At 29.2% G+C, this 26,409-nt stretch overlaps 1 protein-coding gene across 5 annotated transcripts; it reads left to right on the top strand.

The window, feature by feature from the left end:
• The first annotated feature begins 3,598 nt into the window (after positions 1–3,598).
• On the top strand, positions 3,599–21,640 carry LOC139425532 (progranulin). Of its 5 annotated transcripts, none has more exons than XM_087150066.1 (3): positions 3,599–3,825; positions 19,847–19,936; positions 21,110–21,640. In XM_087150066.1, the coding sequence occupies exons 2-3, from the start codon at positions 19,855–19,857 to the stop codon at positions 21,562–21,564; spliced, it is 537 nt and encodes a 178-aa protein (XP_087006192.1). In that variant the 5' UTR covers positions 3,599–3,825; positions 19,847–19,854; the 3' UTR covers positions 21,565–21,640. The 5 variants fall into 5 exon arrangements, with proteins under 5 accessions (XP_087006192.1, XP_087006189.1, XP_087006190.1 ...); XM_087150063.1 differs by lacking the exons at positions 19,847–19,936; positions 21,110–21,640 and adding exons at positions 6,643–6,732; positions 11,056–11,593 and having other exon boundaries at positions 3,628–3,825; XM_087150064.1 differs by lacking the exons at positions 3,599–3,825; positions 19,847–19,936; positions 21,110–21,640 and adding exons at positions 5,770–5,927; positions 6,643–6,732; positions 11,056–11,593.
• The last annotated feature ends 4,769 nt before the right edge of the window (positions 21,641–26,409 follow it).

Raw genomic sequence — 26,409 nt, 5'->3', positions numbered from 1 at the left:
TCAACCCAGACACTACTATGTTTATTTTATTCTTTCGATCTGCACATTCTTTACTTATGAAATTAGACATAGATCCCGAATCTAATAAAACACGAACTTCACTCTCATTTCCAAAAGAATCACATAAATAACAAATAGCAGTACTCAAAAGAACTGTTTTGTCTTTATTCCAGACATAACTACTCGTGGCGGAAAAGATATTGGCGCCTGTGTATTGCTCCTCGCATGCTGCAGGTGTAAATTCAGAAGCACGTGGAGAGAGGGGGGGATTTCCGCTATCATTTTGTTTTTTATTCGATTCTGAATTCATAATGTTCTCTCTTATTATTGATTGCGCTGAATAATTATGTTCTGGATTAAAGTGTAATAAAATATGATGCCTTTTACCACATTTAGCACAAGAATATTTTGATTTGTAAGACAACACTTTATGTTTACCAAGACAATTAAAACAGATTCATTCATTATCTTTAACAAATTGCATTTTCTCATCTCTTGCATTGCTTATAAGTAGAACACATATTAAGGGGGTGATTTTCATTACATAAAATGCACTTCGAACTCTTAAAATCAGACAAAAAGGTTTTAGAAGTATTTCTTTCAGTATGACTTTTATTATAAGAGCTCTTAGTTATAGATTTTCCGCGAGATGTCATAAATAAATCTATTTCCTTTCCTAGTTTAATTGGTTCAAACCAGGTGTCCGATTGTTTTACACTTATATAAGTAGCGGTTTTCCTGTCCAATGTTTGGAAGAGTTTATCAGAAATTATTAGCTGATTTAATGTTTTAAAATCTGACACATTTCTTAATTTTAAATAGTACTCCCAACTAGTTGTTAAACGTGACGCAAACTGAACGTACGTTTCATTTAACTGTCGTGTGGTTGTTTTGAAATTGTCCAGACAGGATTGAGCCGTTGGCTGAAATTCTCTAAGTACTGATTCTTTCACTTTTTCATAATTACTAAGATCATCATCACTTATATATGTGATAATATTAGACGATCTTTCTTCAAGCAGATTAAGAAGAATCTCAGATTTATATTTATCTGGCACACACTTAACTATAAATGCTCGTTCTAACGATATAAAAAAGAATCCCCAATTTTCGGGTTTACTAGGCACTTTAATGGTCAATGTTCTAATGCTCTTAATCAAAGAATCTAGGGAATTATTAGATTCAATTAGCTCTATATTATTCTCATTTGGTTCAGAACGAATGTGTGCAATTTCTAGTTCAGTTTTTGCTCTCTCGAGCTTTATATTCTCTAACTTTAATTGTTTTGATTTTTCAGACTTGCGCTCTTCTGCTATTAAATTGACAAGATCACTTACAGTTTCAGTGCCAGTTTTATATTTTTCACATCTTTTAATTACATCAATTAAGTTATATTCCACAGTCATATCATCACTAATCTCTAGATCTAGTTCACAGGCAATAAGCCTTAAATCATCTTTTTTACAATTCTTAAACATTGTAAATTAAAATATTTTATTAAAAAATCAAAACAATCCTACTTTGAATGAGAAAGCACGAATCCACAGTTTTCTCGAAACACTGTCCACAATGGTTATCTCTTGGAACTCGAAACGAAACTCTTTTCGTTAATTATTTCAATTTTGCTGATTATTCCTCTGGCTTGACTGACCACTCATGTCGACGCTCAGGTAAATATGAACTCGCTCAATAAACAGAAATAAGCGGACTGTAAATTATGCACAATATTTATTTATAAATATTTGGAAGAGAGCTGCTTTTTTGTAGCTCTTTACGGCTCTCCTTCCACACACACGCTCTTTCTCAGTTACAAGTTTTTCTAGATTGCGCTACAAATCCATGCGGATACAGAGAGTATATATTGGTTATAATTAATAAGTTAAGTCACCAAGCTAGAGTAAAATGATAAGATGAATTAAAAAAGTGCGATAAATGTAAACTTATCGGTTATAAAATGGTAATTTGTATGAAGGACATTAGACGAAAAGTTTTTTTTTCTTCTCTCAATGGCAGGCACTGAATTATAGGCAAAGATTAAAATCTTTTCCCATGAAGATGCCGGAATCGTTACTCATTTAGCGTTACCCAGTGGCCACCTGTGAGCCAAAGTCACGGAGGCGAGCAACGTTACCCACGTCACACTGCCACAAACCTGTTTATAGGGTGGGCCACATCACACACACACAACAGAGGACAGCACAAAGAGAGAGAGAAACTTCCATGCCCAGAGCGGGATTCGAACCCGCAGTCAATGGCTTCGTAGTCAGGTGCGCTAATCGCTCGGCCACCTGACCGGCTGACGAAAACTAATATTGTATTAATAAGATAAAACCTTATCATTTTCAGCAGCACAAGGTTATTTAGTAACGAAAAATTTATTTTCTTGACAAGACTTATACAATGTTAAAAACCTGATTGATTGTTAGACCACACAATTGTTCACATTCTTTTCAACGCTAATAACGTGTAAAAGGACATATACGTATAAAAGTGAGAACATAACCTAATTATATAAAAAAGGATATATTTTTTTTCCGGATATTAAGATTATAACATTTAACAGTTAAGATTTCAAATGAATTGAATTTAAAGTAGCTTTTAGAAGTTTAGGTAAAATCTTCCAAACACGGCTCACTTCAAAACAATAATTTTTAAAATTTGCACTTATATGCAGTTTGTCATACCAGGTGACGCCATTATTATGACGTCGTGTGGTGGAAGGAGAGAGAGTGCGTGAAAAAAAAGAGGAGAAGGGGTGGAGAGAGCGGATGTCATATTTGGTCTATATGTGTCCCTTGTGAATTTTGTTAATTTTGCTTTATGAATAAATTCCTGTTAATTGTTATAAAAACTCACCAGTGTGGTTTATTAAGAGTGGAAAGATTACTCTGTAAGAGTTGAGAACATCACACAGTTATTTAGCTTTGATCTAAAATTTAGACCAAGGAGTTATTCATCATTAAAATTTCGTTAATATATAAAATTAATTATTGATAAATTTTTTAAAATGAATGAAAATGTTTTTTTTTTAAATCCACTTTATTTAAATTTTATATTTCAGTACAAATATAATTCCGATTATCTAACAGATTTTGTTTAGCAACTATTAGACTGTTTTTTATAATTAAAAATTATCAAATTTATGTTTTTTTGCTAAAGCGTCAGAAAAAAATATATAAAAGGGACTCCGGTGTCCCGCCCGCATCAAAGGGTTGAGACATTTGTTTCTGCTGAATGACTTCAGCGTGTTAAACATTGCTGCTCTGATAGACTCAGGATGAGCAGTTCAAACAGTTTTTTTTTTTTTTTTTCAGAATAAACTGTAAACCATGAAGCTTCATTTTGGCCTGTTAAACAGCCACACTTAGATCAAGTTACTATTTGTTCTTTTCCCTTCTTTTATAAAATTAATTTAATTTCTTGTGTAAGAAATGGATAGTTTAAGTTATATAGAACAATTGTCCCGCACGTGGCAGAAAAGATAAAAATATTCTCGAATAATAAAAACATGTTTTCAAAAGTTTCAATTTGTTTTTTTTTTCGCAAATATTTGAAATTAATCACTTTTATATAAAGAAGAAAGTGTTTTATCTCTACTATATTGACTGATAACGAAATTTCATTTTTCCCCTTACCAAACTGACTTACCAAACTGAAGAATAAAAGACTTCGCTTGCACCTTTGTAAGACATTGTGTAGGATAATAATTTGGAATTTCTTTGAAATAGGAAATATATGCTTTGTTAACTAAAAAAAAGTTATACTTATTATTTAAAAGAAACTCATTTAATTTTTAAAATTTTTTGTTTTTGCCATTTTTAAAAAGTAAGTATGCTGAATTATGTATCACAATATCATTCTATCATCTCTATTCATTATAATCTATCTATATCATCATTGTTTACTTTATTCACTATATTGCTATATCCTCACTATATCACTATAATATTCTCCCTATATCATTCAATTGAGTCATAAACTATTATCGTTATTAATTATTATCTACCTATATCACTACTTTTCATTATTAATCTGTATCATCATTCACTATCGTTATATATCACTATACAACTATTTCTATCATCATTATTTTTTTTTATTCATTATATCGCTATACCCTCTCTATATCATTATAGTATCCTCAATATATCCTTCAGTTGAGTGTTAAACCGTCATCATTAATCTTTATCATCTACCTATATATCACCACCATTCATTATAATTACTATCAATATGATCATTATTTACTTTATTCACTACATTGCTATATCCTCACTATATCATTCAGTTGAGTCATAAATAACTTGCGCATTGAAAGTATGCTCAAAAAATGTGTTATACTTTATGCATCATTGGAAGTGTTATACTTCATGTTTCACTTTATTCATAGTTATGCAGATTATGTATGTTATGCTTTGAGCATAATTTTATGATTATCCGAGCTATAACGTCTAACAAATGTTTCGAACGAAAAAATAATTTTACAGTCTGTTCTTAAGCTGGTGCAATTATTCATTTTTTGCGACGAAAGAGAGGGGCGTAAGAGTTTACAACCCCCTTTTAAGAATTTTTCAGGACTTCAGAAATTGGGGCGCTCGATTCCTGAAGTGGTTATATTATTTGGTTGAATCAAAAATACTTAGATTTCTTTAAAAATTGGATAAAATTAGTCCTCTCCTGCATCTATCAATAATCGTTAATTCATATTTGGAAACTTTTACTCGCTTACCTTAAAAAATAAAGGGGAACATTAATAATTTAAAATGCAATTATCAAATATTTTCCATTCTCCAAATTTGATAAATTGTTTTAGACTTTTATTTTAAATTTTTATATTTAATTCTTTTGCTTACATTTTATGCAATTAGTTAATTTTAAACTTCTGCATTTTATTTAAAATTTCTAAGTAGAATAGTTGGATAAAAAAAATTTTCACGTCATTTTTTTTTATTTTAATTTTTTTTTATTCACCGTACATTATAAGCTCGATGTATATTCAAATAAGCAATTCGCTTGAATTTTACAGATGAAACATAAGAAAGAATTAAACATGGAAATAACAGCTAAGCTCGAATATATGAAACGATATACACAATACTAGTTAAGTTTGAAATAATTACATATTTTAACAACATAAACGGTGCAAGCAAATGGGTTACATTAAAATTATGTTTTCAGTTCCTGACATTATATAATATCGTAAATAGAATAAATTTCTTCACAAAATTGTTGTGATAAATTAAATGTAGAGAAAAAGAAGAAACTTTTGAAAGAGGTAATCAAAATAATATGTAGTTTCGAGAACAGTTTTTTTTTTTTCTGCAGCGAAGCAAATCAATAAAACTAAATTCTAACGAAACTAACAAAATTATGAATAGAAAATAATATTTTGTCAGTTAGAATAATCCGAAATTCTTTAACACGGTTGCAATTTTTATCCAAATTTTTATGATGAAGCTATGAAATAAATAAACTTGATTTGTTTAAGGAAGTAGTATACCTTTTTCAAAATGAAGCAAATTAACAAAAATAAAATTCAAACTAACATGGCAAAAAAAATCTTGCTAAAGATGAATCAAATCATTTTTTTAATAATATAAATCCATTTCTATAGCCATATTTTAAGAATTAAATGGAATAAACCTTTTCTGCCTCTTAAACAATTTTAACGAATTAAAGGCAGAACCAGTTAAAAACAGACACACGCTGTGGAAAAAATGAAGTTAAATTTGCAAGGTTTCAATAACACTCTTGCGTGTTTCAATGACGTTCATCGCGGCGTTCTAAACAAAAGGATTCGACACATTCAGATCTTCAGTTAAACATGTTACTCAAAAAACGTCAAAAAAAAATAAACAATTCATTTATTTGGTGATATCAGACGTGTGTTTGAAAAGGAAAAGTGCTCAAAAGGACATCGCATATTAGTAAGTATGAAAGTTGTTTATGAGAATAATGTTACTCAAACATTATTAATATAATATATAAAGTTTTTTTACACATGGAATCCGGATTTGCATTTCCGGATCCTTTGCATTTTCATAAAAGCTAATACATTCGGTAAATTAATAAAAAAACACTTCGTCATGAATAACTTTTCATCTAATGATCGTAATTCTGCTCACAAAGAATCAGTTTCAACCATCTAGGTCCAAGTGAAGTATTTTTCTTAATAAGCCCTTTTTGTTTTTGACAGATTTTAATTTTTGACCTCCAACATTTGAATGGTAGTCGCAATTTCGAAAATGTGGTCCAGACAGCTTATGGTCAAGCAGATGATCGGAAGTTTTAACACCTTAATGATGTTTGTGTGTATACCCCGTCTTTGGAACCAATTACTTGAATTAAAAAAAAAATGAGAATATAGCGTGCCCAAGTATGATTTCTCGCTGAAAATAATGTCTAATAAACACATATTTTTTCCGATATTTATTTTAATAATCAATGAAAGACTATTATATTGCAAGATTTAAAGATTATCAACTTTAACAATGACAATATTTTATAATAAAATTCAAAATTTGAAAATAGCTCGAATAGTTTCCGAGAAAAAAAAATTTAAATACTGCTTTTTCACACTTAGTGTACTGTAATAGTTGCATATAGTTAAGCGTTTGTAAATGCAAACTTTATTTATTTCAGACAGAAAAATGAATATTGGCGTCGTTCTTATTACTTGTGCTGCCATATACTCAGTACAAGGAGGTTGTCCATCAGGTACTTGTTCTGAAAGTATGTACGCATTATTATCATCATTTAGTTGGCAATGTATTATCAACATAACTTATAGTGTACTTTTTATTTCAGTCTATACAGTTTGAGCCTATTTAAATGTAAACGTATTTGCATAATTTTTTTTTTAAAACTGATCGAAAGTGAATCTAATTACTCCATAAAAATGAAAGTCTGTATTACTCTTTGAATTACATTTATCCATCAAAAGATTCATTTCATATGAACGAACAAATTTTTGAATAAATTACGTGAATAAATGAATTAATATTGTGAGTATCTAGTTATGCATATCTCTTATCAGGAAAATGAATTACTTTAATCATTTGATATTCAATTAATTTATACTTAAATAGTCATATTATCTGTAAATAATGTATAATAAAACTAAGACCTTATTTCAGTAGTGGACTAATACTATTTTTTGAGGTATAGAGCCTTACATTATTATTTTACAACATTCTTTTTCTAATCTTTCATTCTATATATACTGTGGGTGAAAAGAAAAAAAAACTTTAAAAACATATATGGGATTGACCTTATTCACTGTTAGAAATTTTTTGGTAGAAATGGGTAAATAGCAATTTATTTAATACTAGGAGGCTCCGCCGTGAACCATGGCTCACTGCGCTCGCTCGCAAATGAACACAATGTTCTAGCACAAAGACATAGCATATTATCATCAAAGACATAGTATTGTACTTATGTAGAAGAATTCTATCAATGTTCTTATTGGCTTTTAAAAAAGTATATTAGCTATTTAGATTGTACATGGGGAAAAAATCAAAACATTAGCTAAATGAGAAACATATTAGCAAAATAAATTATCAAATATTGCAGTTACTCACCTAAACTCAATTAAACTCAACTAATAAATTAGTTAATGCTAGAAATTATGAAAGTTTTAGAAAAATTTTTTATTATTTAAAAATATCAACTTGAAACCTTAACTTGTCCTTGTGAGATAATAACCCTCAAAAAGTTTTTCATTTTCAAGAACACAAAAAATTGTTTTATCGCCAAATGAAATATTTTTTGGTGATCAGCATTATTGAAATCAATTTCTATATTATTGAACATTTGTGATAAAGTACATAATATTTTAGAACAAAATAAGGATGTTTTACATACAATAAATTAAAATGCATGGCTGTTAGCATTACCCGAGAAATACCACTTGGAGGTCGCCATGCTGCATTTCTAATCGGGGAGTTTTGATTTTGGCAGTTCCCCTTGCATACTGCCAATAGAAGTTTCAATTAAATTTTTTCCAAAAAACATTTTTTTTCTGCAAAGTTCTAAGAAATTAACACTAAGCATTTAGAATTTCTTTGAAAACACAATTATAGATTTGGCATCTTGGAGGAATTACTGAAAGGCTGTCAAATGACTTAACTCTTGACAGGTCAACATAAAGTTTCCCATGACTAAAAACTTCTTTAGTCAATACTAAACTAATTTTCTCAAAAGTCTGATCTTGTGACTTATTTATAGTCATGAAGAAGGCCAGCCTAATTAATTCCTAATTGAGTTTAAATTAAATATTATCATGTTTTTAGGGCATGAAACTGAATTGAACAACCTGATAATGCTCACTCTGGTTATTGTTTCCTTTTTTAAAAGCGCTATATGTTGAGCCACCTCATGTGACATTTGCCATGTGACATTTTTAGCAGCAATCATTGGTCGATTTTCTAACGTTGCCATTCGGGGAGTTGTAATGAGGCCTTTTTTTGGTGCCGTGTAATAAGAGAAAGACGCCCAGTGGCTGAGCGGTAGCGCTTCGCGCTGTCGTGCCACAGGTCCCTGGTTCGATCCTCGGGCAGGGCAAGGTAGACTCAGCCGTTCATCCCTTCAGTGGGTCGATAAATGAGTATCAAGCATGCTTGGGAACTAAACACTGGGGGTTCCGCGTTCGGCTGACCACCTGACCGGAACATCTGCTCCTGCACCCCAGAGCCCAAGGTCAAGAAAACTGAGATGGGCACAGTAGGCCTCAGCCCTCTATGGGCTGTCACGCCATTGAGTTTAGTTTAGCAATAAGAGAAATACATATATAGATTATTTTACCATATTCAACCAAAACAGTCAAATAACAATAGAGAATTAATTATATTAAAATTATTTGTGACAAAAAACGTTTATTGGTTTTTTCCTAATACGGTTAAAGAATCAGAATTCCATCTGTGAAACTAGGCTCCCTTATAAAGCCGTTTTGTTCTGTGCAGTTGGGTACATACTCTAGCTGAGAGAGCTAATCGGTCAATCTCACGTCCAGTTGTTTGGGGAATCGAATCCCGGCGATGATACTACAATATTTTATCGTTCCTTCATTACATGAAGAGTTTCCAGTGTCTTGCGCTCTTCAATCAGTGACCTTTGACCATTATGCTACGAAATTATCATTTACGCGGAAAAAACGCATCACCTACGGAGCTTAAATGACCGTTTAAATTTCATTTTCATGGATTAGAAACTAAGCTAGTTTTAAATGGTAACAAAACCGTTCGGTTTCGTATTCCCGATTTTTTAACTGTACCAGTTGTAAACGGTTACCAAAACCGTGAAGATGAAAGAAAAATTTTTCCTGACCATAAATTTTATGGTTCATGGGATGGACAGACTGCTGTCAATCGTTTTACTGTGATTTCAGAATGAAAATTTTACAGTATTAATCGAAATTCAAAAGAAAAAAAGAAAAGAAACAGAACACAGAAAAAGGAATTCCTTACAATTATGTAATATTCAATTAATTGCCACTTAAGAATTCTAATTCATTGTACATAATATATGGTGAAAGAAAAACCTTATTACAATGCCGGATTGACGCCATTTTTTACTTTTATTTTGAGATGGTAGCCTAAAATCCTTAATTTTCCTTCCTTGTCTGATTTGTGGCGCCCTCTATATAGCTGCAGGTGTAATGGTTTTAAAATGAGATAAAAACGATTTGCATAAAATGAAACTGAGGCTAACAGTAGAGGTCTTAATGCAGAATACAAATAAGGTCTTAATATATGGTCTAAAATATTCTAAGAAATCATACAGAATATTCTTAAAATATTCTGAACAAACGCGCAACGGTATTCTTGCTCTGACGAGAAATACGCTAAGAAAAGTATGAAATAAATACGTTTTTAATATGCATGACTTATAATAAATGCTATACTTTTATACCCTCATATAATTTCCTTATTTCAATAACCGTTATACTGCTGACAAATGCTAATAAGGCATTACTAAATGTTCATAACTTTTTGATGACAAAAAATTTTTATTCATAAAATCATAACAGAAAATTAAAAATTGACCGAATGTTACATTAATGAGTATATTTTTTGAAGCTTTAATGCCAGATATATATTATTTGCAAATTCAATGCTTAAACAAAACAGTACTATATTATTTAAAAATGGGTAAATTTTTTAACTCAAAATTTGGACCTTTCACTTATCCTTCATTTGCGAAACTTCCGTTTCGTCATCGGTTATAAGAAAGGTTATAAATAAATACGGCAGGGATTGTAAGAAGTGTAAGTGATTGGTGACGTCATAATAACGTCACACACATAAATTTTCAATGAAAATAAGCATAATGTTTTTCAAAATTTCCTGAATACATGACATTTTGGTTAGAGGGTAGAATAGGGTTCCTATTAAATTGGTGACAAATTTTGTTAAATTCTGCTCAAACCTGCATTGTGTTTCTGATGTTTGAAAACATAACTGCAGCATTGTTTCCTAAATTAACATCAATGCTAAATGTTTTGGTACTTTTCGGTTAGCCGGGCGTAACCAAAAAGTAGCCAAAAAATGTACACCTCCACTATCTTTCCTTTTTTTTAATTTTTTGATTTTATTAATTTTTTAAATAAATAATAAAAATTAAATAAAATAAAAAAAAAAATTATATAAAACAGAAAATATTCAATAAAATAAAAAATATTCAATAAAATAAAAATAGTTGAATTTCTTGCGCTTGGCTAACCGAAAAGTAGTAATTCATTAAAGTGTTTTAGTTGTTTTCAAAAGAGTTGTAAAAAAAAGTAAAATAAATAACACATATTTGTTACGATTCTTGCGCCGAAATTAAATGGGTACCTATTTATAAACGTTCACCAAAATTTTCCCATAAACTGCTTAGAGAAATGGCCTGATTATTTTCGATAAGAAAGTAAAAATAAATACTAAAAGTTTGCTAAAAATTCGCAGAAATCTATGAATAGACGGTTATTTATTTACAGTGTGCTTAATCTAGTTGTAAAAAGCTTACTACGTATGTTCTTGCTATGAAAATTCAAGTTTGTTTCATTTGTGTTTTCAGCTGAAACTTGCTGTGAAACGTCGGTCGCTGGAAAATACGGTTGCTGTCCACAACCCAACGCTGTCTGCTGTTCGGACGGACTTCATTATTGTCCACATGATACGATCTGCAACCTTGAAGAAGGCCGATGCGATGCCAAAAACGGTCTAGTACACCCATTGTTAATTAAGGATCCTCCATCAGACAATATTAAGGCGGAAATGATGGAAGTTGCCAACACAGTCGACGTTGTTTACTGTCCAGGAGGTCGTTATTACTGCCAGGACGGATCTACTTGCTGTCGTCAACGAAGTGGAGGATACTCATGCTGCCCTTACCAATCTGCTTCGTGCTGTCCCGATGGGATACATTGTTGTCGTTACGGTGAACGATGTGATTCGACCTCCAGTCATTGCTACAGAAGGGATCACCTTTATCAAGCTTTTATTAAGACACCGGCTTTTCCTGTGTATTGAATTGTTAATCTATTTGTTATTAGATGGTTTTGTATTACTTATAGACTTTAAATAAAAATTAAAGATTGTTGTGTGCTCGGAAATTTTGTCAAATTCAATTTCCAACTTTAAGTTCGTCAGTGTTTCGAAAAATTGAGAAATTTGTTTTTTAGAAGGGCCTGGGACAGAGTTTTTTAAAAAAATATTTTAAAAAATGAGTTTTTATTTTTGATTTTTTTTCATGCTTTTATAATAATATACTATAGAGGACATTAATTTACAAAAAAATGTTCGAATTTTTTTTTGAGAATTAAAAAAAAAAAAAAAAAAAAAAAAAAAAAACATGTTACAAAAAATTCACGCTCCTGATTTTTGATATAATTTAAAATTATGCATTAAAAGTAATTATAAATTATTTACTTAAAATAACTATTATTCATACTTTGACTTTAAATAAAAATCTCTGAAACTAAAATTGCATGTTTTTTTGTTTTACTATTTTTTTTTTTTATAAAATTTGTAGAGCAAATTTTATGCAATAATTCTCAATTTCCTATCGAAAAATAACAGCATTATATTTAAAATTTCTAGATTCCAAATTTCATACAATTGTCTTTCATAGTGTTTTGAGATTTAGGATGTGCCGTTAGTCAAATATATCAAGAAAAATATTCATTGAACTGGAATAATAATTGTAAAACATCTGTTTCTTACTGTAAAAAATTGCTTCCTTATGATATCAAACTCAACCTACATGGGATTTAAATATCTGATTTCTGCCTGTGCTTATAAAGGGATTTGATAGCAAAATCCTTCATCGATATCACGAGACTATTCAATAACGATAGCACCCCTTCTCTAGGAGTAGAGGTCAAGTTTAGTATTCTTGAATATTTTTAAAATTACCTAACACACATATTTTTTAATTAATTAATTTGTTATTGTTACTTTTTTGACATTAATTTCTCGAAGTATCTTATTTTAAAACAACTTCTTCCCCATTTTCATTTTTGTCGTTAACAGTTCTATTTGTGAGCCCAAATGAAAAAAAAAAAGAAATATATATAAACTTGATGTACTTTTTTTATGAAAAATCCAAATCTGCAATAAAAATTGGAATTTCTGCTTAAAAATCCCTTTCCTCAAAAGAGTGATTCTTTTTCTTATTCTAATTTGCGAAGGAATATGTAATCACAGTTTCTTTATCTCTTCAGTAACTAATCAATATTACGGAGTATTTTTGTTTAATCTTTTCCAATGAAATGTACTTTATTAATTTTAGTTAGCAAATTTTAAATTTTAACGGTTGCAATTATTTTTAATACTTTTTTAAAGATACAAGGCTCTGAGAAAATGAAAGATATGTCAGATTACAATGTTTATTTTAAACGTTTTCGGCAAATTTTTAACAGGGTAGCTTGTCAGATTTTTTAAAATCTTAAATCTAATCTTTTTAGTACAGATTAATAAATTAATAAAAATAATCTGGATTCCTAAAATTATGATAATAATTTCAATTGCAAAATTTTAATCCCCCTCTAAAATGTATGGAAAAGATTCACCTACTGCGAATATAGGCAATTCTCTACTCTATTGAAGTTGGTGCATCTTCAATGCGTGTTCCAGAATTTATAGAGAAAATGAAATTTAGTTTGTGAGATGGGCCTGGATTTCAAAACATGTCCCCACACCTTTCCCAGGGGGTTGAATTGAAAAGTTGCTTTTGGTATCATTGGTTGTGTTTTATAGTATAAAGATATGTGTTTTTTTCGTACCGATTAGTAATTTTCGGGGTTTGACCATTCCGGGACTTTAGGGACAGTTGTATTTACAATTGAAAAAAATATCATGGTGAAAAGCCATACTGCTTGAAATTTCTTGAAAAGAAAACGGTTATGTAACAATTTATTTATTTGTTATTTTACCCAATTCAAACAAAACAACCAAATGATTATAAATAAGATGGTATTCAAATAATTAACTATAAGAAAAACAGTTTATTACTTGTTTTCACCCAATATGGAGCAGGCAACCAGAATTTTATCGCACCAACTAGGCCCACCTAATATAGCCACTTAGTTTCTAGCAGATGAGTACATATTAGGGCTAATCTGTCAACGTTGACACCACAATATTTCCTCCATTCCCTTCTCTTCAACACATGAAGAATTTCCAGTGTTCTACACTCCATAATTTGTGAGCCTGGATTATTAGAATAGTATACTCTGATTCACGAGTTGATCGCAGCACTATAAAGCTGCTGAACTATCTCCAGTTTGAAGTTAATATTTTTTTTTACTTTTTCGAAACTATGCTATCTGCAAATGGTTAAAAAAACTGTATAGTTTTGTATTTATGGTTTTTTAACTATACTAGTTGTAAATGATTTCGAAACCGTGAAGGTAAAAAATGTTCTGTACCATGAATTTTACGGTTAATTGAATGAACAGACTGCTTCCGGTTATTTTACCAAAATTTCAGAATGAAAATTCTAATATTGTACAGGATAATTTGAAGTTAAAGTATGATAAAAAACATAATTAATTTTTGTCTCTTATTAATTGAGATAAAATATATTTTTCACTATAAGGGAGAGAATTTATAGTTATTTTTGAAAATCAAAAGACAATGGGGAAACTTTTTTAGATACTTATTTGTCCCGAAAGCAATTTATTTACATTGCTATAAGTCATTCGAATGACTGTTAATATAAAAATTACAGGTATTCGTTGCGCAAATAATTTTTCTACCGAAAAATTCGCACACGCATCTGGTTACCCCAGGTATTTGTTTATTCACAAATATTTTTCCGATATGCTTTGGATGTTCCTTCTCTAAAAAAAAAAAATAAATAAATACCATTTTGTTTTTGTTTGCATAAGAAAGAATATTTAACCTTTTTCTTTTTCAAATTTAATAAGCCACAATAAAGAAGGAACGTAACAATGCTACAGTCGGCATTAAAGACGTCTCCAGAGTAACTAAATGACTGTTCATATAGAAATCGCAAGTATTCGTCTCATACAACAACGCCCCCTATAGCTCGTTGCGATCGCGAATTACTGATTTAATATTCCAGTTGCCTTTACGAAATTGCTTAAAGTAGAATGATCATAAAAAATGATTTTTTTCTTAAAATATGCATAATTTTTCTTATCAGAGTGTACTCGTACTGAATAAAATATGAAAAGAACATTCATTTTATAAAAAAATTGCATTCTCATTGCGCTTTTCAAATCAAAACAAAATAATTAAATTCGTTAATAAAAAAAATTACGTTTCCCTAATAACTAATTTTCAACGTTTAAAGCAGTTCTTTCTAATTTTCGTTTCAACGAAAACTATTATTCGGCTTATTTGCTTCATTTTCAGCTTGTGTATGTTCATACATCAAAGGAATAACAACTGTATAGAACAAATCGGAGGCCGATATACAAAAACTGAATCAGTAACTTTCTTAATTCTCAGGATGTCCCAATATCCTTCATTGGATAATCGCAAAAGCAAAGCTGCTTCAGTAAAATTATTATCAGTAATATTTGAACATACTCTATGCAAGCATTGCACTCAATGCTCAAGCACTCATTCGATAGTTGTGGTTCTGTCTCGTTAAAATAAATTTATACGAATACCATGAGAGATGCTTAATGATACAAACGTATAATACAAAATACTCTGGAAATAAGCGAATGTCAGATCTTTTTTTTTCTATGAGATAATATTTGAAACAAATTTGTGAATCCATAGCTCAGCCCAACATCAAAATACCTATTAACGTGAGTAACAAAAATAAATTTTCTCTTATTTCGTTTCGAATGCTATTAGAACAAAATTCTTAGTGTTGGAATGGGTCGAAATTTAACATGTCATTTAACGTAATTGATTCCTTTGTTTTTCCGAGTAACTAGTAGTCTCTGAAATCAAAGATGCTCAGTCAGACTAAATTTTAGTAACGAACATAGGATAATGGTTACTATCAAATTTAGCTGAATGTAATCAAAATTTGTTAATAATATCAAATTATTTAAGAAGATTTAACTTCTAAAAATTGCTAAGTGATTATTTTTAACAAAACTCATCAGACTACGACTCTTAATTTATAATTAATCCTGAAAATATGTAATTGTATAGTTAAAATTTAGAAAATAAAAAATTAATACTTTAAAAAAAGTTTTTGTCGAGAGAACAACGTCTGCCAGCTCATGTTTAGAATAATTTTTAAGGAGAGTATTTATTGGTTATAATTAATAAGCTAAGTCTTCAAGCTAGAGTAAAATGATAAGATTAATTAAAAAAGTGCGATAAATGCAAACTTATTGGTAATAAAATGGTAATTTGTATGAAGGACATTAGACGAAAACTAATATTGTATTAATAAGATAAAACCTTATCATTTTCAACAGCACAAGATTATTTAGCAACGAAAAATTCATTTTCTTGCTAAGACTTATACTATGTTAAAAACCAGATTGATAGTTAAACCACACAATTGTTCACATTCTTTTCAACGCTAATAACGAGTAAAAGGACGTATATAAAAGTGAGAACATAGCATAATTATATAAAAAAGGATAATTTTTTTTCGGATATTAAGATTATAACATTTACAGTTAAGATTTCAAATGAATTGAATTTAAACTAGGTTTTAGAAGTTTAGGTAAAAATCTTCCAACACAGCTCACTTCAAAACAATAATTCTTAAAGTTTGCACTTTGCACTTATATGCAGTTATTTAGCTTTGATCTAATATTTAGATCAAAGAGTTATTCATCATTAAAATTTCGTTAATTTATAAAATTAATTATTGATAAATTCTTGAAAATGAATGAAAATGTTTTTTCAAACCACTTTATTTAGATTTTATATTTCAGTACAAATATAATTCCGATTATCTAACAGATTTTGTTTAGCAACTATTAGACTGTTTTTTATAATTAAAAATTATCAAATTTATGTTTTTTTGCTTGTAACTAAAGCGTCAGAAAAAATATATAAAAGAGACACCGGTGTCACACCCGCATCAAAGGGTTGAGAAATTTGTTTCTGCTGAATGACTTCAGCGTGTTAAACATTGCTGCTCTGATAGACTCAGGATGAGCAGTTGAAACAGTTTTTTTTTTTTTTTTTCAGAATAAACTGTAAACCATGAAGCTCCACTTAGGCCTGTTAATCAGCCACACTTAGATCAAGTTACTATTTGTTCTTTTCCCTTCTTTTATAAAAAGTGTGTAAGAAATGAATAGTTTAAATTATATGGAACAACTGTCCCGCACGTGGCAGAAAAGATAAAAATATTCTCGAATAATGCAACATGTTTTCAAAAGTTTCAGTTAGATTTCATTTTCGCAAATATTTGAAATTAATCACTTTTAATGGAGTAAGAAAGTGTTTTATCTCTACTATATTGACTGATAACGAAATTTCATTTTTTACCTTACCAAACTGAAGAATAAAAGACTTTGCTTGCACCTTTGTAAGACATTGTGCAGGATAATAATTCGGAATTTCTTTGAAATAGAAAATATATGCTTTCTTAACTAAAAAAAAGTTACACTTATTATTTGAAAAAAACTAATTTAATTTATAAAATTTTTTGTTCTTGCCATTTTCGAAAAGTAAGTATGCTGAATTATGTATCACAATATCATTCTATCATCTCTATTTATTATCATCTATCTATATCATTATTGCTTACTTTATTCACTATATCCTCACTATATCACTATAATATTCTCCCTATATCATTCAATTGAGTCATAAACCATTGTCGTTATTCATTATTATCTACCTGTATCACTACTTTTCATTATTAATCTGTATCATCATTCACTATCACTATATATCACTATATAACTATTTCTATCATCAATATTTATTTTATTCATTATATCGCTATACCCTTTCAATATCATTATAGTATCTTCAATATATCCTTCAGTTGAGTGTTAATCGGCCATCATTAATCATTATCATCTACCTATATATCACCACCATTGTAATTACTATCAATATGATCATTATTTACTTTATTCACTATATTGCTATATCCTCACTATATCATTCAGTTGAGTCATAAATAACTTGCGCATTGAAAGTATGCTCAAAAAATGTGTTATACTTTATGCATCATTGGAAGTGTTATACTTCATGTTTCACTTTATTCATAGTTATGCAGATTATGCATGTTATGCTTTGATCATAATTTTGTGATTATCCGAGCTATAATGTCTAACAAATGTTTCGAACGAAAAAATAATTTTACAGTCTGTTCTTAAGCTGGTGCAATTATTAATTTTTTGCTACAAAAGAGAGGGACGTAAGAGGTTACTTCCCCCTTTTAATAATTTTTCAGAACTTCAGAAATTAGGGCTCTCGATTCCTGAAGTGGCTATATTATTTGGTTGAATCAAAAATACTTCGATTTCTTTAAAAATTGGAAAAAATTAGTCCTTTCCTGCATCTATCAATAATCGTTAATTCATACTTAGAAACTTTTACTCGCTTAGCTTAAAAAATAAATGTGAACATTGATAATTTAAAGTACAATTATCAAATATTTTCCATTCTCCAAATTTGATAAATAGTTTTAGACTTTTATTTTAAATTTTTATATTTAATACTTTTGCTTACATTTTATGCAATTAGTTAATTTTAAACTTCTGCATTTTATTTAAAATTTCTAAGTAGAATAGTTGGATAAAAAAATTTCCACGTCATTTTTTTTTATTTTTATTTTATTTTATTTTTTTTATTCACCGTACATTATAAGCTCGATGTATATTCAAATAAGCAATTCGCTTGAATCTTACAGGTGAAACATAAGAAGGTATTTATACATGGAAATAACAGCTAAGCTCGAATATATGAAACAATATACACAATACTAGTTAAGTTTGAAATAATTACATATTTTAACAACATAAACGGTGAAAGCAAATTGGTTACATTAAAATTATGTTTTCAGTTCCTGACATTATATAATATCGTAAATAGAATAAATTTCTGCAAAAATTGTTCTGATCAATTAAATGTAGAGAAAAAGAAGAATATTTTAAAAGAGATAATCAAAATAACATGCAGTTTTGAGAACAGTTTTTTTTTTCTGCAGCGAAGCAAAACAATGAAACTAAATTGTCACGAAACCAACAAAATTATGAATAAAATATAATATTTTGTCAGTTAGAATAATTCGAAATTCTTTAACACGGATGCAATTTTTATCTGATGAAGCTGTGAAATAAATAAACTTGATTTGTTTGAAGAAGTGGCATACCTTTTTCAAAATGAAGCAAATTAACAAAAATAAAATTCAAACTAACATGGCAAAAGAAATCTTGCTAAAGATGAATCAAATCATTTTTTTTAATAATATAAATCCATTTCTCTAGCCATATTTTAAGAATTAAATGGAATGAACATTTTCTGCCTCTTAAACAATTTTAACGAATTAAAGGCAAGACCAGTTAAAAGCAGACACACGCTGTGGGAAAAATGAAGTTAAACTTGCAAGGTTTCAATAACACGCTCTTGCGTGTTACAATGGCGTGCATCGCGGCGTTCTAAACAAAAGGATTCGACACATTCTGACCTTCAGTTAAACATTTTACTCAAAAAACGTCAAAAAAAATAAAAAAATCATTTATTTGGTGATATTAGACGTGTGTTTGAAAATTAAAAGTGCTCAGAAAGACATCGCTTACTGGTAAGTATGAAAGCTATTTATGAGAATAATGTTACTCAAACATTATTAATACACTATGTAAAGTTTTTTTACGCATAGAATCCGGAGTTCTGAATGGGTTTAGAATCTATCCCTAATATATAATTTTTTTTTTTTTTTTTATATTATCAAATATATTTCGGAAGTGTTGATTTGTTGTCCCTGAGCATATAGGAATAGAATTTCGATAAAACATTATTTTCGGCTTCAAAAAAATTTCAATTTACGACTTTTTAATAAAATTTTTTTAACCCTCCCTACGTCAGGTTCCTATCGGAAGTTTTAACACCTTAATGATGTTTGTGTGTATACCCCGTCTTTGGAACCAATTGCTTGAATTAAAAAAAAATTGAGAATATAGCGTGCCTAAGTATGATTTCTCGCTGAAAATAATGTCTAATAAACACATATTTTTTCCGATATTTATTTTAATAATCAATGAAAGACTATTATATTGCAAGATTTAAAAATTATCAACTTTAACAATGACAATATTTTATAATAAAACTCAAAATTTGAAAATAGCTCGAATAGTTTCCGAGAAAAAAAAAATTTAAATACTGCTTTTTCACGCTTAGTGTACTGTAATAGTTGCATATAGTTAAGCGTTTGTAAATGCAAACTTTATTTATTTCAGACAGAAAAATGAATATTGGCGTCGTTCTTATTACTTGTGCTGTCATATACTCAGTACAAGGAGGTTGTCCAACAGATACTTGTTCTGAAAGTATGTACGCATTATTATCACCATTTAGTTGGCAATGTATTATCAACATAACTTATAGTGTACTTTTTATTTCAGTCTATACAGTTTGAGCCTATTTAAATGTAAACGTATTTGCATAATTTTTTTTTAAACTGATCGAAAGTGATTCAAATTACTCCATAGAAATGAAAGTCTGCATTACTCTTTGAATTACATTTATCCATCAAAAGATTCATTTCATATGAACGAACAAATTTTAGAATAAATTACGTGAATAAATGAATTAATATTGTGAATATCTAGTTATGCATATCTCTTATCAGGAAAATGAATTACTTTAATCATATGATATTCAATTAATTTGTACTTAAATAGTCATATTATCTGTAAATAATGTATAATAAAGCTAAGACCTTATTTCAGTAGTGGACTAATACTATTTTTTGAGGTATAGAGCCTTACATTATTATTTTACAACATTCTTTTTCTAATCTTTCATTCTATATATACTGTGGGTGAAAAGAAAAAAAAACTTTAAAAACATATATGGGTATAATTGATTGACCTTATTCACTGTTAGAAATTTTTTGGTAGAAATGGGTAAATAGCAATTTATTTAATATTATTTTACCATATTTAACCAAAACAGTCACATAACAATAGAAAATTAATTATATTAAAATTGTTTGTGAGAAAGAACGTTTATTGTTTTTTTCCTAATACGGTTAAATAATCAGAATTCCATCTGTGAAACTAGGCTCCCTTATAAAGTCGTTTTGTTCTGTGCAGTTGGGTATATACTCTATCTGAGAGGGCTAATCGGTCAATCTCATGTCCAGTTGTTTGAGGAATCGAATCCCAGTGATGATACTACGATATTTTTTCATTCCTTCATTACGTGAAGAGTTTCCAGTGTCTTGCACTCTTCAATCAGTGACCTTTGACCATTATGCTACGAAATTTTCATTTACGCAGAAAAAACGTCACACACATACATTTTCAATGAAAATAAGCATTATTTTAGAATTATTTTCGAGAAGAAAGTAAAAATAAATACTAAAAGTTTGCTAAAAATTCGCAGAAATCTATGAATAGACGGTTATTTATTTACAGTGTGCTTAATCTAGTTGTAAAAAGCTTACTACGCATGTTCTTGCTATGAAAATTCAACTTTTGTTTCATTTGTGTTTTCAGTTGAAACTTGCTGTGAAACGTCGGTCGCTGGAAAATACGGTTGCTGTCCACAACCCAACGCTGTCTGCTGTTCGGACGGACTTCATTATTGTCCACATGATACGATCTGCAACCTTGAAGAAGGCCGATGCGATGCCAAAAACGGTCTAGTACACCCATTGTTAATTAAGGATCCTCCATCAGACAATATTAAGGCGGAAGTGATGGAAGTTGCCAACACAGTCGACATTGTTTACTGTCCAGGACGTCGTTATTACTGCCAGGACGGATCTACTTGCTGTCCTCAACGAAGTGGAGGATACTCATGCTGCCCTTACCGATTTGCTTCGTGCTGTCCCGATGGGATACATTGTTGTCGTCACGGTGAACGATGTGATTCGACCTCCAGTCATTGCTACAGAAGAGATCACCTTTATCAAGCTTTTATTAAGACACCGGCTTTTCCTGTGAATTGAATTGTTAATCTATTTGTTATTAGATGGTTTTGTATTGCTTATAGACTTTAAATAAAAATTAAAGATTGTTTTGTGCTCGGAAATTTTGTCAAATTCAATTTCCAACTTTAAGTTCGTCAGTGTTTCGAAAAATTGAGAAATTTGTTTTTTAGAAGGGCCTGGGACAGATTTTTTTAAAAAAATATTTTAAAAAATGAGTTTTTATTTTTGATTTTTTTTCATGCTTTTATAATAATATACTATAGATGACATTAATTTACAAAAAAATGTTCGAAATTTTTTTGAGAATTAAAAAAAAAAAAAAAACATATGTTACAAAAAATACACGCTCCTGATTTTTGATATAATTTAAAATTATGCATTAAAAGTAATTATAAATTATTTTCTTAAAATAACTATTATTCATACTTTGACTTTAAATAAAAATCTCTGAAACTAAAATTGCATGTTTTTTCGTTTTACTATTTTTTTTTATAAAATTTGTAGAGCAAATTTTATGCAATAATTCTCAATTTCCTATCGAAAAATAACAGCATTATATTTAAAATTTCTAGATTCCAAATTTCATACAATTGTCTTTCATAGTGTTTTGAGATTTAGGATGTGCCGTTAGTCAAATATATCAAGAAAAATATTCATTGAACCGGAATAATAATAGTAAAACATGTGTTTCTTACTGTAAAAAATTGCTTCCTTATGATATCAAACTCAACCTACATGGGATTTAAATATCTGATTTCTGCCTGTGCTTATAAAGGGATTTGATAGCAAAATCCTTCATCGATATCGAGAGACTATTCAATAACGATAGCACCTCTTCTCTAGGAGTAGAGGTCAAGTTTAGTATTCTTGAATATTTTTAAAATTACCTAACACACATACTTTTTAATTAATTAATTTGCTATTGTGACTTTTTTGACATTAATTTCTCGAAGTATCTTATTTTAAAACAACTTCTTCCCCATTTTCATTTTTGTCGTTAACAGCTCTATTTGTGAGCCCAAATGAAAAAAAAAAAAGAAATATATATAAACTTGATGTACTTTTTTTATGAAAAATCCAAATCTGCAATAAAAATTGGAATTTCTGCTTGAAAATCCCTTTCCTCAAAAGAGTAATTCTTTTTTCTTATTCTAATTTACGAAGAAATATGCAATCACAGTTTCTTTATCTCTTCAGTAACTAATCAATATTACGGAGTATTTTTGTTTCATCTTTTCCAATGAAATGTACTTTATTAATTTTAGTTAGCAAATTTTAAATTTTAAAGGTTGCAATTATTTTTAATACTTTTCTACGTAGAGAAAATGAAAGATATGTCAGATTACAATGTTTATTTTAAACGTTTTCGGCAAATTTTTAACAGGGTAGCTTGTCAGATTTTTTAAAATCTTAAATCTAATCTTTTTAGTACAGATTAATAAATTAATAAAAATAATCTGGATTCCTAAGATTATGATAATAATTTCAATTGCAAAATTTTAATCCCCCTCTAAAATGTATGGAAAAGATTCACCTACTGCGAATATAGGTAATTCTCTACTCTATTGAAGTTGGTGCATCTTCAATGTGTGTTCCAGAATTTATAGAGAAAATGAAATTTAGTTTGTGAGATGGGCCTGGATTTCGAAACTGTCCCCACACCTTTCCCAGGGGGTTGAATTGAAAAGTTGCTTTTGGTATCATTGGTTGTGCTTTATAGTATAAAGATATTTGTTTTTTTTTTTTTTTTTTTTTTTTGTTGTACCGATTAGTAATTTTCGGGGTTTGACCATTCCGGGACTTTAGGGACAGTTGTATTTACAGTTGAAAAAAATATCATGGTGAAAAGCTATACTGCTTGAAATTTCTTGAAAAGAAAACGGTTACGTAACAATTCATTTAATTGTTATTTTACCCTATTCAAACAAAACAGCCAAATGATCATAAATAAGATGGTATTCAAATAATTAACTATAAGAAAAACAGTTTATTGTTTGTTTTCATCCAATATGGATCAGGCAACCAGAATTTTATCGCACCAACTAGGCCCACCTAATATAGCCAATTAGTTTCTAGCAGATGAGTACATATTAGGGCTAATCTGTCAACGTTGACACCACAATATTTCCTCCATTCCCTTCTCTTCAACACATGAAGAATTTCCAGTGTCCTACACTCCATAATTTGTGAGCCTAGATTATTAGAATAGTATACTCTGATTCACGAGTTGATCGCAGCACTATAAAGCTGCTGAACTATCTCCAATTTGAAGTTAATATTTTTTTTGACTGTTTTGAAACTATGCTATCTGCAAATGGTTAAAAAAAACTGTATAGTTTTGTATTTATGGTTTTTTAACTATACTAGATGTAAATGATTTCGAAACCGTAAAGGTAAAAAATGTTCTGTACCATGAATTTTACGGTTAATTGAATGAATAGACTGCTTCCGGTTATTTTACCAAAATTTCAGAATGAAAATTCTAATATTATACAGGAAAATTTGAAGTTAAAGTATGAGAAAAAACATAATTAATTTTTGTCTCTTATTAATTGAGATAAAATATATTTTTCACTATAAGGGAGAGAATTTATAGTTATTTTTGAAAATTAAAAGACAATGGGGAAACTTTTTTAGATACTTATTTGTCCCGAAAGCAATTTATTTACATTGCTATAAGTCATTCGAATGACTGTTAATATAAAAATTACAGGTATTCGTTGCGCAAATAATTTTTCTACCGAAAAATTCGCACACGCATCTGGTTACCCCAGGTATTTGTTTATTCACAAATATTTTTCCGATATGCTTTGGATGTTCCTTCTCTAAAAAAAAAAAAAAAGAAATACCATTTTGTTTTTGTTTGCATAAGAAAGAATATTTAACATTTTTCTTTTTCAAATTTAATAAGCCACAATAAAGAAGGAACGTAACAATGCTACATTCGGCATTAAAGACGTCTCCAGAGTAACTAAATGACTGTTCATATAGAAATCGCAAGTATTCGTCTCATACAACAACGCCCCCTATAGCTCGTTGCGATCGCGAATTACTGATTTAATATTCCAGTTGCCTTTACGAAATTGCTTAAAGTAGAATGATCATAAAAAATGATTTTTTTCTTAAAATATGCATAATTTTTCTTATCAGAGTGTACTCGTACTGAATAAAATATGAAAAGAACATTCATTTTATAAAAAAATTGCATTCTCATTGCGCTTTTCAAATCAAAACAAAATAATTAAATTCGTTAATAAAAAAAATTACGTTTCCCTAATAACTAATTTTCAACGTTTAAAGCAGTTCTTTCTAATTTTCGTTTCAACGAAAACTATTATTCGGCTTATTTGCTTCATTTTCAGCTTGTGTATGTTCATTCATCAAAGGAATAACAACTGTATAGAATAAATCGGAGGCCGATATACAAAAACTGAATCAGTAACTTTCTTAATTCTCAGGTTGTCCCAATATCCTTCATTGGATAATCGCAAAAGCAAAGCTGCTTCAGTAAAATTATTATCAGTAATATTTGAACATACTCTATGCAAGCATTGCACTCAATGCTCAAGCACTCATTCGATAGTTGTGGTTCTGTCTCGTTAAAATAAATTTATACGAATACCATGAGAGATGCTTAATGATACAAACGTATAATACAAAATACTCTGGAAATAAGCGAATGTCAGATCTTTTTTTTTCTCTATGAGATAATATTTGAAACAAATTTGTGAATCCATAGCTCAGCCCAACATCAAAATACCTATTAACGTGAGTAACAAAAATAAATTTTCTCTTATTTCGTTTCGAATGCTATTAGAACAAAATTCTTAGTGTTGGAATGGGTCGAAATTTAACATGTCATTTAACGTAATTGATTCCTTTGTTTTTCCGAGTAACTAGTAGTCTCTGAAATCAAAGATGCTCAGTCAGACTAAATTTTAGTAACGAACATAGGATAATGGTTACTATCAAATTTAGCTGAATGTAATCAAAATTTGTTAATAATATCAAATTATTTAAGAAGATTTAACTTCTAAAAATTGCTAAGTGATTATTTTTAACAAAACTCATCAGACTGCGACTCTTAATTTATAATTAATCCTGAAAATATGTAATTGTATAGTTAAAATTTAGAAAATAAAAAATTAATACTTTAAAAAAAGTTTTTGTCGAGAGAACAACGTCTGCCAGCTCATGTTTAGAATAATTTTTAAGGAGAGTATTTATTGGTTATAATTAATAAGCTAAGTCTTCAAGCTAGAGTAAAATGATAAGATTAATTAAAAAAGTGCGATAAATGCAAACTTATTGGTAATAAAATGGTAATTTGTATGAAGGACATTAGACGAAAACTATTATTGTATTAATAAGATAAAACCTTATCATTTTCAACAGCACAAGGTTATTTAGTAACGAAAAATTCATTTTCTTGCTAAGACTTATACAATGTTAAAAACCAGATTGATAGTTAAACCACACAATTGTTCACATTCTTTTCAACGCTAATAACGAGTAAAAGGACATATATAAAAGTGAGAACATAACATAATTATATAAAAAAGGATATATTTTTTTCCGATATTAAGATTATAACATTTAACAGTTAAGATTTCAAATGAATTGAATTTAAAGTAGCTTTTAGAAGTTTAGATAAAAATCTTCCAACACGGCTCACTTCAAAACAATAATTCTTAAAGTTTGTACTTATATGCAGTTATTTAGCTTTGTTCTAATATTTAGATCAAAGAGTTATTCATCATTAAAATTTCGTTAATTTATAAAATTAACTATTGTAAAATTCTTGAAAATGAATGAAAATGTTTTTTCAAACCACTTTATTTAGATTTTATATTTCAGTACAAA

This window comes from Parasteatoda tepidariorum, chromosome 8 (genome assembly GCF_982258835.1).
Source record: "Parasteatoda tepidariorum strain Cologne lab strain chromosome 8, Ptep-v5.0, whole genome shotgun sequence".
Taxonomy (NCBI): domain Eukaryota; kingdom Metazoa; phylum Arthropoda; class Arachnida; order Araneae; family Theridiidae; genus Parasteatoda; species Parasteatoda tepidariorum.
Note: the sequence above shows the minus strand (reverse complement) of the source record. Positions and strands in the feature narration are given on the sequence as shown.